Source organism: Aulonocara stuartgranti (genome assembly GCF_965226115.1).
Source record: "Aulonocara stuartgranti genome assembly, chromosome: 1".
NCBI classification, from domain to species: domain Eukaryota; kingdom Metazoa; phylum Chordata; class Actinopteri; order Cichliformes; family Cichlidae; genus Aulonocara; species Aulonocara stuartgranti.
The window spans coordinates 19,017,737-19,037,707 of record NC_138939.1 but is presented as its reverse complement, the minus strand read 5'-3'; the positions used below and the strand labels follow the sequence as shown (position 1 = coordinate 19,037,707).

At 38.9% G+C, this 19,971-nt stretch overlaps 2 protein-coding genes across 3 annotated transcripts in view; one reads left to right on the top strand and one right to left on the bottom strand.

Annotated features, from left to right (window-relative positions):
- adam10a (ADAM metallopeptidase domain 10a) overlaps positions 1–6,861 on the top strand; it is a 38,717-nt gene extending 31,856 nt beyond the window's left edge. The window contains exons 9-16 of the mRNA XM_082527626.1: positions 798–961; positions 1,087–1,270; positions 1,380–1,530; positions 1,645–1,828; positions 1,914–2,025; positions 2,210–2,430; positions 2,562–2,688; positions 4,292–6,861. Coding sequence (XP_082383752.1) covers positions 798–961; positions 1,087–1,270; positions 1,380–1,530; positions 1,645–1,828; positions 1,914–2,025; positions 2,210–2,430; positions 2,562–2,688; positions 4,292–4,437 — 1,289 coding nt within the window. The 3' untranslated portion in view covers positions 4,438–6,861. The remainder of the gene's footprint in view (positions 1–797; positions 962–1,086; positions 1,271–1,379; positions 1,531–1,644; positions 1,829–1,913; positions 2,026–2,209; positions 2,431–2,561; positions 2,689–4,291) is intronic.
- Positions 6,862–7,448: 587 nt separating this feature from the next.
- On the bottom strand, positions 7,449–18,323 carry lipca (lipase, hepatic a). 2 transcript variants are annotated; one of them, XM_082540847.1, is made up of 9 exons: positions 17,920–18,323; positions 15,674–15,852; positions 13,617–13,796; positions 13,380–13,497; positions 13,045–13,278; positions 11,242–11,484; positions 10,171–10,285; positions 9,560–9,778; positions 7,449–7,713 (listed from the first exon to the last, which is right to left on the bottom strand). In XM_082540847.1, the coding sequence occupies exons 1-9, from the start codon at positions 17,999–18,001 to the stop codon at positions 7,599–7,601; spliced, it is 1,485 nt and encodes a 494-aa protein (XP_082396973.1). In that variant the 5' UTR covers positions 18,002–18,323; the 3' UTR covers positions 7,449–7,598. The 2 variants fall into 2 exon arrangements, with proteins under 2 accessions (XP_082396973.1, XP_082396974.1); XM_082540848.1 differs by lacking the exons at positions 15,674–15,852; positions 17,920–18,323 and adding an exon at positions 14,267–14,551.
- Positions 18,324–19,971: the final 1,648 nt, after the last annotated feature.

The window sequence follows — 19,971 nt, the reverse complement described above, 5'->3', positions numbered from 1 at the left end:
TTCTTTGCTGAGCGAATACCTTTCATATGTGCAAGCTGTCAAACCATACCAACATCAGGAATGAAGCCCAGATGTAAAGTAACAGCAGCACAGACTGTTGCATTCATGTGTGTATTCGGTTGGTGATGCAGAAAATATAAAAATGTTGTTTTTGCTTGATTCTAATCTGCTGCTAAGTCGCCTTTGACACTGCTGGAATTGCAGCTGCTAAAACACAGAACGCAAGAATGCCTGTTTAAAAGTAAAATAATTTTCACTTTGATCTGTGATTTCCACGTTTCCTTTATTAGGCTATGGGATAAAGAAATGTAATATTTAAATATATACACTTTAAAATTTCAGAGCTGTCACATTAAAAATAAACTGCAGCAGTGAGAGCGCATTTGGCTTTAAAATAATTAACTTAAAATGAAATGTTTATTTTATTGCTCTGTGGACTGAATTCCCAGTTTAATTATTTTCTGCAGCATTAATTTTGTGTCTTATTTACAACAGGATTGCATTTTAATGTTGTTTTCTATTCTCTTTACATATTTAGCAGTGTTTTATCATCATCATCATTAAAGTGTTTCTGACTGGAGTAGGCAGAACTCATATGGGTCATTTTGTACAGATTAAGAATTATGATGGGCTTCTAAACATGTTCAGAAGGCCTGGTTCAACAGAACGTTGATAACCACTGTTGAGATGCACATTATCTCCAACTGGACTTTTAGGTTTTGTCTAGCAAGCAAATTCAAACAAATCCTGGCTGTGTTTGACCTGTTAATGCATCGCACCCTTTGTTTTTACCGCAGGAAGCTCCGGGGGAATTTGTGAGAAGAACAGAAAATACTCAGATGGAAGGACAAAGTCTCTGAACACTGGTATCATCACAGTGCAGAACTATGGCTCACATGTCCCCCCCAAGGTGTCACACATCACCTTCGCTCATGAGGTCGGACACAACTTTGGCTCACCTGTAAGTACTATTATTTAAATCCCGGCCTTTGCCAGTAGCCTACTTTCTCTTGCCAAGCTGTATTTATTCTGTGGAACTTTCTCAGAGCTCTGCTGTTTCTCTTTTGCTTGCCTACTATTTCACAGCATGACTCTGGTAGCGTATGCACCCCTGGAGAGTCTAAGGAGCAAGGACAAAAGGAGAGAGGGAACTACATTATGTATGCCAGAGCCACATCAGGGGACAGGCTCAACAATAACAAGTTCTCAAGCTGCAGCATCGGGAATATAACCGCTGTTCTACAAAAGAAAAGAGATAGCTGTTTTGTTGGTAAATTCTCTTATGTGATCAAATAAATAAAAGGATTTTGTTATCTGTGTGTGAGTGAGAGAGAGAGAGAGAGAGATGCTCTTTCAGTCTGTTGTTTCTGTGTGTACAGAGTCTGGCCATCCTATCTGTGGTAATGGTCTGGTGGAAGAGGGAGAGCAGTGTGACTGTGGCTACCAAGACCAGTGTAAAGACAACTGTTGCTTTAGTGCAGATTCAGGGGATGGCGAAAAGTGCAAACTTAGACCCGGCAAAATCTGCAGGTAAGATTTTGTGATGAACTGTTGATTGTGGTATTAGTGAGCACAGAACACAGCTGTGAACAGGGCAGCATTTGTTTGACTTTTGGTTGCATGGTTTTCATTGTTTTTACGCAGTCCCAGCCAAGGCCCATGTTGCACAGGAGAATGTACTTTCAAGACCAATAATGAGGTGTGCAGACCAGATTCTGAGTGTGCCAATGAGGGCAGGTGTGGTGGAAATACTGCTCTATGTCCTGCCTCACAGCCAAAGGAGAATTTCACCTTTTGTCATAAAGATACACAAGTTTGCATCAATGGGGTATGCTCATATAATCGGCTTCGTGTCTTGTTTTCCCGCTTTGTGAGTTTGTATCATAAGTTAAAGTTTTTGTTTTTTGAAATAGGCCTGCACTGGTTCTGTCTGTGCAAAGCACAATCTGGAGGTATGTAGCTGTGCTAAGGAGGATGGCAAGGATGAGGCTACTGACCTGTGCCATGTGTGCTGCCAGGAGAAAAGTGAGTGTCTGATTGTTCACATGTCAAAATGTACACTAAGTATAGTCATTTAAAACTAGAATTATCTGACGTATAGCATAAGTGACTGTTGGTTTTAATGTTTGCTTTTAGTCATGAGAACATCTTTACGATTAAAACATTTTCTTGGTAATACAGATGTCACTTACTTTCTTTCTACCCTCAGTGAATCCCAGCACCTGCAGCAGCACAGGGTCACAGAGATGGGCCCAGTATTTCAGTGGGAAAGTGGTGACGCTGCAGCCTGGCTCACCCTGCAATGACTTCAAGGGATACTGCGATGTGTTCAATAAGTGTCGCCTGGTGGATGCAGACGGGCCTCTTGCAAGGCTAAAGAAAGCCATCTTTAATCCTGATTTCTATAACAGTATTGCAGACTGGATAGTGGTGAGTGTCTCAGTGTGGGAGTGTATATAGTGACAAAGATTTGTCAACATGGTGACAAACACACATAGCTAATATTTTTAGTGATTCTTGTCTGTGCTTAAATATTTTTTATTACATTCTGTGTCATTCAGGCCTACTGGTGGGCAGTGCTGTTGATGGGTGTTGCTCTCATCATGCTAATGGTTGGCTTCATCAAGGTCTGCAGTGTCCACACACCCAGTAGCAACCCCAAGCTTCCTCCACGCAAGCATGTATCTGGTACGTATCTAAACCAGGGCTCTGCAAAAAAAGGAAACTGTGATGTAATCTGTGGCCTGTTGTGGGTTAAAGAAAAACTAATTTTGGAGTGAGGGAGAGAAGGGAAATTAGATATTAAAAAAGTTTGTTTACTTTCATTTTGGATATCAAACTCCATACTGGTTCTATTTGTAAGATTTAGTCAATTTCATCACATCAAGGATTCCAGCACATGTCCATGTTAATGAGCAGATGGGCCGTGACTTCTAGTTCATTCAAATCAGGGTTTTCTTTTCTTCTAACTTTAGCCTATTTGTGACAAATTAATCTTCGGACTTCTAAAATCTCAAGTATTTCCTTTTTTAAGAATCCCATTGCAAAGTACAGTTTAACTTGATTAGGTCATCCACCGCAGAGGTTTTTCCCTCTTGTTGTAAAACCTTATAGCATGAAAAAATTTTACACTAGTTTCTTTTCTTTGTAAGGATTTCTCTTTATTCTCAGAGGATGTATATTTTTTTTCTCATACATTTTGTATTTTAACCATTTAATTTTTTATTTAATAATTTTAAACAAAAAGTATTTTTTTAAACAAAAAAATGTATATACATCATTGAGAAAAAAAATGTTTTTTTCAATAATGCATATAATACATTTTGCAAGTATACTAACAGTTCATCTGTATGTAACTCAGTTTATATTTACATGTTTTAGTAGGCCATGGCCATGAATGTCATGGTAATTTGAGACTTTTAAGGAGTTTAGAAAAAATCCAAAATTAATTAAATGTTGTGGAGGGTGTATATTTTTGATCCTACAGACACTGAATCAAATGTCCCTTAGTCAAACCAAACTTTGCCAAGACTGGTCACATATCCAGTCAGAATTATGCCAAAAGCATCGGGTTGAGGTGCAACTTGCTAAGGGATATTCCCATGTATGGATCCCTGTATGGATTAGAGAAAATCCCAAACAAATTTAAACTTTTGCATCTAATTCTTGTGTTTTAAATAATTAAAGATGTATGATGCACAGTTATTCCACCCTGGAAAATGAACAGTTCAGAGAAATCAAATCCCTAAATTACCAGGACTTTCATGTTCATGATATGTGTGTGTGTATGGGTATTAACATCTTTGTGGGGACCAATAATTGGAATTTACTATACTTGTGGGGACCGACAGCCCTTGTGGGGACCACCACAAGGCACGAAAGCATTTTTGAGACTCAAAATATGGTTTTAGAGTCAGGGTTACAATTGGGTTATGGTTAGGTTTAGGGTAAGGGTCAGGGTTAGGCATTCATTTTTGATGGTTAGGGTAAGTGGCTAGGGAAAGCATTATGTCAATGAGATGTCCCCCACAAGGATATAAATATGCACAAGTGTGTGTATGTATGTGTATAAACTTCCACAACTGTGGATTACTGAATGCATATTTAGGTTAAAGAGAAGAGATGGCTGAATAGCAAGGTGCTAAGAAATACTTTGTAGTCCAACATGATTACCTTATCATGTAATAGTCACTTCTACTGTGGGCATTTCTAACAATATAAATGGTAGTAGCATTAATTTGCAGCATTCACTGTATTTCTTTAAGTTAATTGAGATGTCCATTTCCTGTAGACACCCTGAATACTCTGAGACGGCGGCCCCCAGCATCACAGGGCCAGCGCCAAGCTCAGGGCCAGCGCCAAGCTCAGGGCCAGCGCCAGCAGCGTCAGCAGCGTCAACAAAGAGAGCAGTATCAAATGGGACTGTTGAGACAATGAGGCAAAAGTCCGCTTGTTGCCTTGGTTCTTCTTCGTGCCTACAATCGGAGCACCTTACTCCAAAGAGTTACCTTTACCACTTATTGCAGAATTCTGAGAACTTGCAACTGAAACATTTTTACTGGACAAAACCTGATGTATTTTTGGGTCTAACAAACTCACTCACCTCTGCTCTAAGAGCAAGACTAGCAGTGGTTCACTTAGCTTTTATAGGAAATACATTTTTCCAAGGATGAACGGGGGAGAAATTTACTGATCTCCGTTATTTAATCTTAATCTTGTTTCTTTTTTTTCTTTTTTTTAAACCTTTGAATTTTTTTCTTTTTTGTGGAGGAGAGAAAAGCAAATTTATTAGTTTTTCACAAATTTCTGCTGCCAATCAAAAACAGATCTGAGACTTTGTGTTTGAAAAGAGCCTGTTTTTCTTTTGCCAATGTGACTTTTTCCCCCCAATACATATAATATTTTTTTTGTAAGGCATACTTCTGTTCCTTCTGTGTGCAAATATATAAATGTTGAGGTCGTTTTGTCTTTTGTTTCACATGAATTTATTTTTCTTTGAATGGAGATCGTTCACTGTTTTAATTCATCTTCTCAGGATCAATAAAATGACAGAATACAAGTGTAAAGACGACTGCTTACAGATGTCTGGGTAGAGTCTCTTCTGGCTCAGGCCTACAGGTCACGTAAGCTGCCATCCAAGGCAGAGGACAGGACTGGAAGAATGTATATAAATGAGCTCGATAAGACCAGTCAGTCATCTGGTGGTCTGAATTTGTGTATTTGTAGTTGTGATATGGTTTGCAGATGTGTTTACAACAAAATACTTGAGGTGGAATTGAATGACGAGAAAATAGCTTTTGTTAAACTGATTGTATCACACTTGTATTCTGTAATAACTCTTTTTACCTAACTGGTTGCTTTGACTCTGAGCGGTGAAACAACCACTTTGTGCTACATTCAGAAAAGTGAAAGCTAAACCAGAATGCGTTAAACCAAACAATACAAGTGTACAGAACTGATTAGAGGAGAGAGAAGTCCTGGTTTGACTGTCGTGTCTTTTAACTCTTGTCATCTGTCCATCTTTTCACACATTAGCAGTTGTTAAAGACAAAGTAAAACCACTCAAATGCAGTCAGACCTTTATACCCAGATAAGGAACCTGTCCGGGTTTATATGTGGTTTGTTTTTTGTTTTTTCTTTGTTTTTTTGCTTTTAATGCTTTTTAATGCAGTTGAGATTGTTTCTATTGTGCATGGAGTTGGGAAGTCTAGCGATTCTAATTGTATTATTGCTTTGTTGCTGCTGTTAACAGATCTTTATCAGAGTGAACAATCACATCGCATCAGCCATCCACTACTGTTCTGTCCTTCTTTTTGCTACTGATTGGGGATTTTGTTAACCTTTGTTACTCCCTTTGGTTTTGTGTGATTACATTAAATATGTGCCTACTCGGAGCAGTGTGACTGAAGTTGATGTACAAGTGTCAGCAATCGTTACTGAAGACTGAAACGATGTCTGTGTGATGCAACTTAGAGCATAGCCTTGCCTGATTGTAGACACTTTATCAGCCAGCACGTGAAGAATCCAATTTTGCACACAGATAAAAACCTTTTTTGGCTTAACTTGAGCAGTATTCAGTAAGTGTAATTTTAGGTTCTCTTCAGATAAATAGATACAAATGCAGAACACACACAAACATGATTTGTAGACTACATAACATATGTTTAGTAGAATAAAAGAGATGTTCCCTCAAATGAGCTCTGTTGAGCGCAGCTGCAATTTAGCATTGTTTTATGTGCAAGGTGCCAGGATGTCTTACAGACCAGATTCTATGCAGAGCTTCACAGAGTTTTAACATTTGACCTTCTCAGTGAGAAATGCCTCCAGCGTGTCCTCCTGAGAGGGTACACGGAAAACCGTGTGCTGCAGCAAAGCTTGTGAACAGGCACAAATGCAATTCTTTTGCTCCCTTTTCTTATGTTCTTTGTCTTTGTGGTGCTACTAGTTATGCTTTTTGTTGGTTATGAGATTTTCTGTGGCTTTTTAAAAAAAAGCTTTTGTCTATGTGAGAGAGAGAGAGAGACGCTTTGCTGAAACATTCGTATCTTTTTAAAAAAAATATATATGTATGATGTGGATACTTGGTGTCGAGGGTTAGTACTCTGGGATTTTGTTTGTTGATGTTGCACTGAAATGTAAACGATGTAAACAGAATCCATAATGTTATAGATTCATTACTACTGTCTGATTTAATGCGTTGTCTTTTATACTGTGCCTTCAAATTGTGTGGTTTTGTTTTCCCCCTTCTTTTGTTCTGATTCTCATCCTGCTTAATTTGAATATTTTACTACATTTGCAAAGGTGGAAATGTATAATTTCTTTTGAATTACTTGAACTGCATTAATAAAGTTGAATTTACCATATTGTTTCCCTCTTTGTCCAGTGTTAAAAGGTAGTGCCATGGATTTCTGATACTTTAAAAAAGAAACATTTTACAATTTAATTTAATGTTATTATGTTATTCAACCCACAAATGGTTCAAAGTGATGATTGGTAAGAAGATTCAAGTGTCGCACCTGATTTAGAAGAACAAGATTCAACTGCATTCGAGTTTTCAGCTGTAACAGCCTGCCCTCTGCAGTCATCACCTGGTAATTACTTGCCTTTCTTAATCTCTTAATGAGATTTTAAGACTGATTTTGTTTTCAAGCAATTATGATACAAATTCAAATAATAGATGCAAAATAGGCATCAATAGAGGGTTTTATAAACATCAATTTTCAGTTAGAATTTAGATTAGTTCCCGTTTCAGGCTTTAAAGGGTTTAGCGCTTTAACTTACAGTTCAACCTGTCAGTTGTGTTTTCATTCAACCAAAATATCTGCACATTTGTGACATGGAAAAATGTGTTAGTCCGTAGCTGGATACGAATGGACCTTTGTGCATGTGTAGAAAAATAAACCCACCTAATGACATGATAGAAAAGAACAGTATATTTATTCAGCACTTCTTTCCAGCAATTATGGTTTTCTGCGTTACTCCCTGAATGTACACAACTTCCCTTCAAGGAGGGAGAATTTTATCGCATTCGTTGTTGTTTTCAAGGGCCATTCAACTGATATCTTCAGTTAGATCTTCAGCGAGTGACCCACACAAGTCTATAAGTTGTCCTTTCTTCTGGGCCTTTTTGGTCTCTCTTCCTTACAGCGTACAAACACCATGTCTTCTGACGCTTCCATTTGTCTCTCGTTTGTCATGGAACAGAAAGATGTCCTGGAAAACAGAGACGGTGTCGTTAACACGCTGCGATTAAACAGAAAGAGTGAGTGCAGGAGTAAAGATTAACCAGTCTGTGTATGGGAAACAACCCACTAGATGGCATCAGCAGTCTGTAATGGTCTCAAGTGTGTTCTTTATACGATTGTAGCATCTTTACCTTACAATATGAAGCACCTTGAGCCAACTGTTGTTACAATTTGGTGCTATTTCATTAAAACTGAACTGAATTAATATAATTCAGTATCAGTAATATTACTCGTCTTAGCACTATTGTACAATTTGAGACAACTGTACTTGACTTTCTTTCCTGTTTATCCCATTTTCAGCTCTATTAAATATCACAGTGTGATTTTTATTTTATATTTGGAAATATCATATATGCTCATATATATGTGCTTTGAATGTGATACGAAAAACTGCAGGGTCAACAGAGGTCATCTGTGATGCCACCAATGCAAGTTAAAACTTTACAATGCAAAGAGAAAAAACCCCAAACACCATCCAAAACACAGCAGCTTTCTCTGGGTCAAAGCTCATTTGAATGTGTACAGAGTGGGAATGTGAAGATATTTTGGAAATCATGGACACTGTGTCCTCCGATAGATGCAACAGTAAAAGGACTGGTACTTACATTGCACTCTCTTACTCTATTTGAGCACTCAAAGTACTTTCTAGCCACAAGCCTTAATCACCATTTTCTATGCCTAATTGCTTTTAAAGTGATTTAACCTAACACATAGATGCAGCAGGGGCAGCTCAGGGCTCAGCATCTTGCCCAGGGAAACACTGACACGCAGACTAAAACCACTGACCTTCCAATTAGTAGACAACCTGCTCTTCCTCCTGAGCCACAGCTGTAACGTGCTAATCCGTGAAGGCCCCATTAATGCTGAATGACACACATATTCAGATAGAGCCATTCAGACGTCTCTTTCAGAGAAGAGCTTTTTGCATGCAGCAAAGATAATGCTAAACCACTTTTTGACACATATTGTTGGCTGCTGTAGACTAAACTAGCCTGTCATGTCTGTCTGCAGTTAGACCTGCAACCTACAGGAAATATGTGATCTATCATGAAACAAAAAAATAATACAAAGAAAACAAACAAGTTGAAAAGTATCAATCACTAAAAAACATTTCACCTTTAAAAGTTCAGTTAATGTTCTTAGTTTTTGTCACGGCTTTTGTTGAAATGGGTTTGGACTGGATCATTGAAGCATTTGTATGTATATATACATATGTATATATATATATATGTATATATACATACATATGTATATATACATACATATGTGTGTGTATATATATATATATATATATATATATATATATATATATATATATATATATATATATATATATATATGTGTGTGTGTGTGTGTATGTAAATAAAATCAATTTAAAAATATGTAGTTTAAAAAAATAGAAAAGGCTTCAGCAGTGTTGGAATCATGTGTGGAATAAAGCCCGGTATGATGATGAAAAGCTGTATAATTATTTGTGCTCTCCATCATTTAAGCCCTTAATTTAGGGGTGTCAAACATGAGGCTGGGGGGCAGAATTGGCACAGCTAAGACTCCAATCCGGCCTGCTGGATTTCTTTAGAAAATATGGAAGGCATAAAGGTTTTGATTTAATTATATATTTATACGTTTTACAGTTTGTTGATAATAACCTCCCCCATTCATTCTACACCAAAGTAATAGATAAACAATTAAAGACAGAACAATTCCTGTTTTTTTGGTGTCTGCTAAAGAAACTTTGGTTAAAACAAGAAAATTTACAGCAATCAAGAAAAACTTTTGGTTTTATGCTGCTAGCTCGTAAGAAACACATGTACCTCCTCTGTGTTTCGCCCGCTTTGACGCTGACTTTGCCCACATTCAGGAGTCTTTTTCTTTCCCAAGTTCTCCAAGGAATGATGGTCTGCACCTTGTCCCACACATTTTCCCACAGAGGAGATGCCTCCCAGCGTATATTGAGCAACATCAGTTCCCCCAAGTCTCTGTCCAGGGTGATCAGGAAGGTGCAGGTTTTGTTACCTGAAATCTTTTCATTGCTGGTGGAGATTTTTAAAACAGTAATCGAGAGAGACAAAGTTAGACGAGAGTTAATCACCCTGCAAAAGGCTGTTGTGGCGGCTCAGACTAGAGCGGGACAGCAGATGAGATTTCCTCTGCTAGCACTGTTTAGCCTGAGACGCTTTGATACACAGAATATGAAGGATAACACAGTTGTCAGGGAATATTGTCTTGTTTAAATTATTCATCCCATCATTGCCATTTATAGTTCTCTTTCATGCAAAGGCTTCAGTTGTTTCCATGTGTGTCAGCTGCTCTCCTTAACTTGCTTTGTAGAGCTGAGAGCCCAGCTGCATATTGCATGTGTCAAAGAGTGCTCATGTGTTCTGATTTAAACCCGATGGGGGGTTGGTGTTGGTACAGTACTCACAAGGTGATGTCCACAGCTCCACTCTCTTCTTTGGTTCCTGTGAGGGAGATCGTAAGAGAGGGCTCAACCTTCTCCGTCTGATTGATGAACTGGACCCTGAACTGGTAATGATAGACTGAAGGGTGGAAGCCAGAAACAGAAGAAGAAGAGGACACGGTTACAGAGAAACCCCCGACACAGTTTTCAGTTTTTCTTGTTAGCTTTACATTTTATCAGTCTAACATATAGGATAATAAAACATTGAAACAGGAACAGATTTTGTGTAGATAATGGCTGATTTTTGTATTCCTACCAGTCAAACAGAGGACTGGATTCATTTACTGGTGGATGTGGACTGTCTAAACAGATTTAGATGTAAGTTTTTATTCGATAGTGTGAAAAATTGGCAAAAACTGCTCTGTAATTTTTTTGATTTAGACAAAGAAAAAATGTTTTATGAGGCCAAAGTGGCCCTGATCTTTCACTTTTAACTACTAAAATCTAATTTGCTTATCCTAGGCTTATGGAGCTAATGGAGTTCAATCAAGGCAGAAAACCGGGAAAATGAGGCCATCAAAGTGCAAAGTTTCTGATATTGATATTTATCTGATATTTATGTTTTCATGTCTGCAAGTTCCATTAAAACACCAAAGCTTTGTGGTTTCCAGCCCAGTTGATGGCACCAATCTAAAAGCCACCCTTTCCTACTAAAGATCTAAATTACAAATGAAATTAGTGGTTTGTAATTTCTCATTTTTTCATTCTCAAAAGAAATGAAGCTGTAAAAAGTCTAGGTCTTGTCGTAGGTTTACTTGAATAACAAATAACGACTAGAAATCTTCTTGGGATGAGATTTTATGCCATGATGACAGATGCACCGAATCCTTTCAAATCTACTGCCACTCCGCTTTAACTTAAATAAAATTTGGCCTCCTTATTTTTGTGTAATCTTGTCATCAAACTGATTTATTTTGCCTTAATAACACACGCAAAAGCTATTTATATATATTAAGTCTTTAATGGGACATAAGTGTATCCTGTTGGTCAGTTATGACTTTTACACGGCTGTTAGGTCAAAATGACAAACCATACGTTTGTAAGGCATCCGAGACCGTGTTTTCAGGTAGAGCCTCTTGCTGGTGCCCGTGCGGACTTTCTTGATATCATAGCCGAGTGTGTTGCAGCGATTCTTCCGGCAGTCCAGACAGACGCCCTTGTCAAAGGCGCTGTTGTCGCTGCACCTGTAGGCCATGCTCTGCTTGTCTTTGTTGAGCAGAGAGTCGATGAAGAGATGGACAGAGCGCTCATGGGCACATTTCACTGTTTGCTCAAAGCCTAAGAGAAAAATAAAAATGTGGTGAAAATTTTAAACCTGCTTCTCCAAAACGACTTTGATCTGACTTTCAACGGATTGTGGAAGAGCTAAACCACGAAGCCTGACCATTATTTGTGGATCGAGTTCATTATCGCCAAATGGTGGCATCTATCAGCTCTTGCTTCTGTCACATCTCCTATAAGTGACTCATTATGTCTGACACGGCTCTGCTCTGAAGGCCGTTTCTCTGAGCAGCAGCTTGTAGCCTGAAGGCAGCTCAGCTCAGACGGATGGACAGAGAAAAAGCACGGCACATGTTGCTAATTAACTCCTGAGGATGACAGATGCTTTAATGTGGTTCTCGCTGTCATATTGTGAGGATGTGTTTAGGATTGAGAGGCAGCATAAATCCCACAGCCACTTCTGTTAGACTGCATGAAATTAAATACATCTGCCTAAACACAGAAGAAGAAACTGTCAACAAGCAGAAGAGGAATCGGCATCCTAGACGTGGCTTCTAAACCAGTGTTCTGAGGTGGCAAGGCCAATTAAGAAGAAAAAATGTTATGATAGAGCGTGCAAAGAAGGAAACCAGAAAGCCTTTAAGCAGAGAACATACTGCTCTGATTGGAGCTTTGATTTAAACCAGAGGAATCAGAAACTTGAATGCCTTTTCAAACAGGGAATGAATGCCTACTTTATGTGGACTCATCAATGCAGACATTAAATAAATAAACAAATATAATAGCTTTGGTATTCCTGATAAATATGGTCTAAATTTGTAAAAGACTGTTTGTTCAGAAAAATGTTTGTAATATTTAAGTTTCAATACAATGTTTAAAGTGGCCACTTCATTAGATACATCTGGCTAGGGTTGGATGCTGGATTCAACAAGGTGCTGGAAACATTCGGTTCATGCTGACATGATATCATCGCACAGTTGCTGGGTGCACTGTGATCATAAAGGGATGGACAATACTCAGGTAGGCTGACCCTTAGTTGGTACTAAGAGAGGCAAGAAAATATCCTCCACATGATTACATCACTAAAAGCAGCAGTTTGAACCGTGAATTCAAGGCAGGATCGAGCCATGCTGTTTATATCTGAATGTCAGAGCAGAGATTGAGACTCATCAGACCAGGCAGCTTGTTGCCAGTCTTCAGCGGCAAACAGACAGCAGGATGTTCTGTTGTTCTATCCCACACTTACAGACCATAAAACACTGCAGCCTCTAAGAGGCATCACAGAGCTGCTTATTTCATGCTGCAGAAATACTATACTATAAAACAGGGCTGCCCAATCCCAGTCCTCGAGAGCTACTATCCTGCAGCTTTTAGATGCATCCCTACTCCAACACAGCTGAATCAAATGAATGGCTTGTTATCAGGCCTTTGCCAAACACGATGGCATGCTGAAGAGGTAATCAAACCATTTGATTCAGCTGTGTTGGAGTAGGGATGCATCTAAAAGCTGCAGGACGGTAGCTCTCGAGGACCGGGATTGGGCACCCCTGCTATAAAGCAATCATGGTTATTTCTGGTGGTCGCAATTTTTAATGTGCTGTTACAGATTTATCTTACCGAGGATCCCGTACTGGGATATGTGCTCGTAAATGTTTTGCAGGTCACACCCTGGTTGGAAATCTCCTCCATTCGGGTAAAAGTCATAATGAGCCACAGCTTGCTTAATTCCCACACTGAGGCCCATACGCTCGTGGGTGAAAGTGTGGATGGCATCCACAAATTCAGCATCATCAGGAGACAGTCTGTCCGTGGGAGACATGCCTTCAAACAGCGGACCGGCTGGATCGAGCCCTGAACACACATGATATACACAAGCATTGGGTGGTTTTAGAATATTAAATGAATAAATTGCTATTTATTAAATTTAGCTATGAAAGGACTAAAAATCTCACCAGTAATTCTTCCAATCTTCTCCGGACCTGTCAGAAAGCTCCCAGCAAATCCAGAGATGTGAGCGCCGAGGCTGTAGCCAATCAAATGAGCATTTCTAAGTGGGTACTTGTAGTGCTCCTGTAGGCGATTAAAGACATGCATGATTGCTGAAACGTATGGATTTGATTATGGAATGAAAATGTATCACCTTTCAGTCCACTGACATCATAAAGATCAGTGGAGGAGTTTATTCTCACCTGAAGTGCCTGCAGTAGGTGAGCTATGTCTTTTCCAACAGTGCGGGTTTTCTGTACTGCGATTGGATAGTGCTGCTGAGCCAGCGACAGCCAGTCTGTAAGCACCACATTTGCATCTATCAGGTTTGTCCTCACAGCCGTGGCTAACCTCATCACCCAGCTCTCCATTATGCCATCCACCTTCACAACAGCAAAACTAAGCATTAAAAAAACAGCTTCTTACTTTTAAAGTGTTAATATGTGCTGTCCACAGTACAGTCCTGTGCATAGTTCAGTTCGGCAAAAATGAGAGAAACTGCAGTGACTCTGTTACTTAACTAAAGGATTTTTCCTCATGAACCGTTACAAACTGTTGATTTTTCACTTTTCCCCACCCATCATATATTGGCATCATCTTTGTGTTTATGGAGGGTTTTTTCTTTCTTATTTCCCTTTTTGAATTCTTAGTATGTGGGATTGGGGTTTCTGTTTGGTTCTCATTTGCTGAGCTAGTGTTTGTTGGCTTTTATGGAGTCTTAATTCTCATGGTATTTTTGAATTCTGGTTCTTATTTTTGAGCACTTGTCACAAGTTTCTTTTTTAGTGATTTGTAGTTCTTGTGAAATTAGTGAGTTCTGTTTTGTGTTTTGCTTCTGTTTGTTATTCTTCACCAGTATTCCAGTCTGTGTCCCCTCTGTCTCGTTCATGTCCTCGTGTCTTCACGTGTCATCCTTCACTGTCTCTTATGCTTCTCCAGTTCCAGCTGCCTTTAGTCTGAAGCTAAATTTTTCTTTGTTTTTCCCGTGTCTTCAAAATGTTGTCCCATTGAATGAGTTCATTCATGTTCCGTATTTATCTTTCATGTTTCACTGTAAAGGTGATTGTTGTTCCTTTTCTGTTTTCATTTCTATATCACTTATGATTCAGTGTTTTATTGTCACCACCTGTGTTGATTACGCTCACCTGTGTCTTGTTCCCCATGCGTCTCTAATCTCCAGCTAATCCTCAGTGTCTCCTGTCCTCCCTTTGTCAAACTGACTGTCTGACATCTGGGACCCTATTCTCAGACTATGGAAGTTTGTTTTTGCCACAGAAAAAACATTTTTTGCCATCCATAAGTCAGAATTTTAGGTTATTTTCTAAAAAAAAAAATCTTTAAATTGAAAATCAAACTTGAAATTTTGCTTTTATACCATGACTGTGAAACATATACTATATGGTTTCACTCTAAATAAAATCAGGCTACCTCATACGGGGAGGCATAACAAACTACAGGGCGACTAAGAGGGTTCAACCTCAGCCAAGGCCTGCTTCCTGTTTTGCAGTTTAGGAATAGGTGACCTGCATGTGCACAAGAATGTAACAGCTTCCTTTTATCTGCCATCCTCCACCTCTCCTGCAGCATTCACCAACTTCAGCTTGGTGTTGAAATCTCGCTGACAGATAAATATGATACAGATTGTTTTGTGAATGGGAATTACAGCAAGGAGTTTTTATGTATTTTGGCAGGTGTTCTTAAGTCTGTTTGTGGACAAATATTTTCACTGTTATAGAGACAGCTTTATAGTTGTGTAACCGAGATCAAAATGTTCCATACTCCAAAGAGAAAAGGGCAGTCAAAGTTCAGTGGGGTCAAGAGAGTCATGGCACTAGCACCCCACCCCTTTTTAATGTACGTTTCTCTGTGTTAGCCCTGCAAGAGGCTGGCGACCTATTCAAGATGTGCCCCTCCTCTCGCCTTTTGACCACTGGGATAGCCCCCCCCAACAACCCTGAACTGGATAAGCAAAAAAAAAGGTTGAATGATGGATAATGTACGTATAAATCTCTACCAAAACTTTAGTAATCTTGAGTTGTGACGGGTGTGGTCTGGGAACTAACTGCTATTGTGGCTGACATGATCCGATCCAAAATTTAATTACATTTCAGTGCAGATCCACGTGTCTACCTCATGGTGTGTTTTTTCAACATGTTTCAGCCTTTTGAAGACGTTTCCCTCCCTGTAGTCAAGTTCCATGTTTAGTATCCAGTGGCTTAAGTCAGCGAAGCGTAAAGAGAGAAAAGGGAGTTGACCTTACCGACCACCCATGAGTGATGATGATGAGGGGATTACTGCTGTTGAAGCCACAGGAGGTGAGAGTGTGCAGCTGCAGAGGGTCCAGCGTGCAGGTGTCCTCACCTCCTAAAAACAGCCTAAAGACTGAACTGCTGACATATAGCTCTTTCTCCCTCAGGACATCCCTCTGCTCTGTCCCCACTGCACCTCAGAAATCAAATAACGGATGGATTGTCTGTTAGAAACGAGTACTTTACAGAACACGATGGTTATGCTTACAGAATAATTACAAATGATGAATGGAAATGTGTCAATTTGATAACACTGAGTGTGTTTTGATGCATTAATGTAAGTATTTGAGTGAGTAAACGTGGAGAAATTAGGACAGTCAGTTCCTGCTGAGGCTCCATTGGACTGGAGACTAACTAACGCCCAATCAGAAGCCCTTTGCTGTGAGTCCAGGTCATACAGACCTCGCTGGCATCTGCTCACAGACATCACTTCACAACAAGTCCCATCAGATGAATCTCTGCCAGACTCTTCTATCATTTGTTACGTAAACTCCTCCTCCCTCAACATGTTTAAAACCACAGCCAATAATGCCAAAAACCAAGGCGCCTGTAAACACCCAGCAATGCAGCTGCCTTCATACAAGTTCTGGTTCCTGATGTGAAGCCCAAATCGTCTTAGCAAGAAAAGTAAAAGAACATCCAGCCATCATTTATCATCATTTGCTTTGGTGTGTCTCTTCAGTGACTGTTTATCGACACGATCAGTGAAAACAGTCTGACTCATTAGTAACAGAACACAAACAAACCCTAACCCAGAAATTTGTACAAGAACTGTGTTTACTTTGCAAATCAGTCATGGTATCTATCACAGCGCATAATTAAAAAAAACATATTTGTAAATGGGGCATGAAGTCTGTCATAAGCCCACATTTAAAGACCCAGTAAAAACACCGGCACTAAAGACTGAGATGGAGAAAATAATGGCAAACCTAAAGGAATATGATTTATTTATTTATTTATATTTATTTATGTAGCGCCAAATCACAACAACAGTTACCTCAAGTAGCTTTGTATTGTGAGGTAAACACCCTACAATAATACAAGGAAATCTGATCTGAGTTAAAATCTCCAGTAACTTTTCCTTTTTGCGCACGTTTTAATGATTTCGTTGTAGGACTTTTTAAAATAATGACAATCATCAATAAGGTGTGAACGCATCCTTTACGAGCTTTCAAATAGTTGAGATTTTGTAGAAAAAAGGCTGGGTTTTAAGATGCTAAATATTTTATTTTATTTAAAAAAGTATTTAAAAGTTCAAAACAACAAGTTCAACTTAACAAGATCTGACAGCTGTTTCAGTTTTTAAGTCTCTCTCTGGATGAACGCCATTCACCCAGATATCCACGTGGTGGAGAAAAGGCTAACAGCTTTGTAAAATCTCCCATAGATGTTAAAAAAACGTGATTCATATTTTTATATTCATCAAATCATTTGGTGGCCTGTTTTTCCCCCAGACACTGGGGGCACTGGCAATCTTGAAAGGACCGATTGCATGAAAAATGTTTTATCACGGGATAAACGTGAAAGCTCAGAACAGCTTTATACCGATTTGAAGTGACTCTTCACTGTAAGGGAACAAGGGAAACGCACACACACGCACACTGTTTGTGTTTCTCCGCTTACTTGTTGCTCATCTGTGGAATCTTAATGTAACTTTTAAATGTAATTGTTCATATGAATTAGTAAAAATAAACATACAGCCTGAAGCAGCTGGACTGAAACTTGGTTAAAATTTCACTTTACAAGACATGAATTTGCTTTCAGCTGCTTCCTGATGTACACGGGGTAGCCATGACAGGTAGCTCCACATGTCTAATTTATCTGTGTTTCTATGTCGGCCCCCTCTGTGATCCATTTGTGTCTCCTCCTGGGACCAAATCGGGGAGCTTTTGCTTTTTAGGCAAAATACTACTCTGTGGAACCACATCTTTATAACTATCTACTGTGAGGCTAAATAAACAGTAAAGATTGTTTTAAAGATTGTCTTTAGAAAGAGATACTTTGGGAAATTATGTGTATACTTCTGCGGTGTACAGATTGGCTAGTTTCGGTGTGAGTCTCATTGCAAACACTTTCCTCAGCATGAATTCACAGCATGAACTACAGTTAAATTTAGTGCTTGTTAAAGATTTTGATAGCATCAATCAATCTGTGCATAAATCACAGAAGCGAAGGCAAAGCATGATATTTCACTTACCTGCTCTGATTCCTTTGATTTTCTTTCCCTCACTGAGGTGATAGATTAAAAGCAAACACCACAAGACTTTGACCACAAACATGCCGTCAGCTTGGTAGGTCCTTTTGGCCACGCTTAGAAAATCTTCAGCGTGTGCTGTGGATTTTAAAGGTGAGAACCTTTTGTCTGCAGATGTAGGAGCTGTTTTTAAGGAAGCCTCATTTCTGTCCTGAGGATTGAAATCAGATTATTTTACCGAACTCTAAAGAGAAAGAGAGGGGACACCAGGAGCAATGGTTCGTGGATAAGGGGGATTTATTCTTATCCTGATTGGCTGGGGGCTGGATCGTGTACATTGTGAAAGAGCAGAGGTATGATAGGCAGGGGATGTGGTACGATGTGCTGTGACCTTGGATCCTCAATCGAGACCCTTTCCAGGTACCAGGGTAGAGGTACAGAATATGTACTTTTTATGTAGCTTTTATAGAACTATGTGTTATTGGCTAAAGACATGACATGGATTAGATGTGGACTATTACCGCATTGCTTAAACCCATGTTTAAACAGTTGACGAAGAGCACTCTGTGTACCCAGGGCACACAGTGGATCAATACTGCACACAAAATTTTCTTAACGTCCCACAGAGTGGGTAAAAAATACAACCGCAGGCATTTGTTTTCATTTAGTAATATTGGGTATTAACAAAATAGTATAGCGTCTGAATCATATTTTCTTCAGTTTTAAGCTACTGTTTTTGTTTTCTTCCTTTTAATGCGTACACAGTCTTCACTTCTGATTTCTGTTTATAATCTCTGCGTTATAAAGAAGTGTATTTGTATTTTGTTTGTCTTTTTTATTAAAAACTCTACGTAATATCTCTTTCAAAATAAATTTTAACATTTGCTTGATTCAGTACTTTTATATTAACAATGAATCATATTATTGTGTGTGCAGTGGTATCAGGCTTATATTTTGGTGTCTTTGTATCTGTTGTCTTTCTGTCCGATATTAGTAAAAAAAAAAAAAGTTTTGGGTTTGCTCATTGCTTTGAGGAAAAGTAAGCAAATAAATAAATGTAGTTTTATTTATATGGCACAAATCAGAACAACAGCAGCCTCAATGCATATTATATTGTAAGGTAAGGTGTTTGGTATATTAACCTTACTATTAAACACTCTCTATACCTGTTCTGAACAGCAGCTATATTTAAAGCTGAGGTTTGTTTAATACATGATGTCGCCTGACACACTTTCAGACAGCAAACTTGATGACCCTGCTCTTTGCCAAGGATTGTGTACATCCATGCCTTCTTCACGTGTGTGCACACAGTTTTAGCAGGCAAGGACTGCCTTTGTGATGGTACTTTAAAAATTTACATACAGATGAGGGAAACATGGTGACAGCATAAAGACTGACGGGGAATCAAAGCTGCCATAAACACTTAATCTAGATCACAGCATGCAGCAGGCTCGGGTAGTGAGAGGCTGCTTTCTGAGGAAAAACCACTGATAAGCAAAACACTTTGCATCCATTCTTCATGAAGCTGTTTAAGCTTCACAACCTGTCTTCACTGATTCGTTTTAAATGCTGCTTATCAGTTTACTACATTGATACAGTGACACGTGTTAAAGAAGAAAATGTGTCACACATTACAAGTACATGTGATTTCAAACAGCTCTAACATAGAAGTATTAGAAAAATATACAATGAAATATAATCTCACTAATGAACAGTTGCATACATACAGTTAACAGTGCAGCGTTTAATGGACCAGTTCATGCATGGTGCACAGACAAACATCAGAGATTATGTCATCATTATTTCCTGTTTCACAAAACAAACAACTTTTAAGTGCTTTGAGTGCTTTTATATCACTAAACCACTGCGTTGCTGTAAAATGACACTCAGCATAGTAATTATGTGAGAACGGCTATTTTTCTTCAACTGACAGCCAATATCAGCATCCATGCATTAGCAGAGATTATATGCTTCCTGTTTTCTGACAGCAGTGCCTATTCTGAGTGATCCAATCTTCAAGGCTGTGTTTAACGTCATGTTATGCTGAAAAACAGC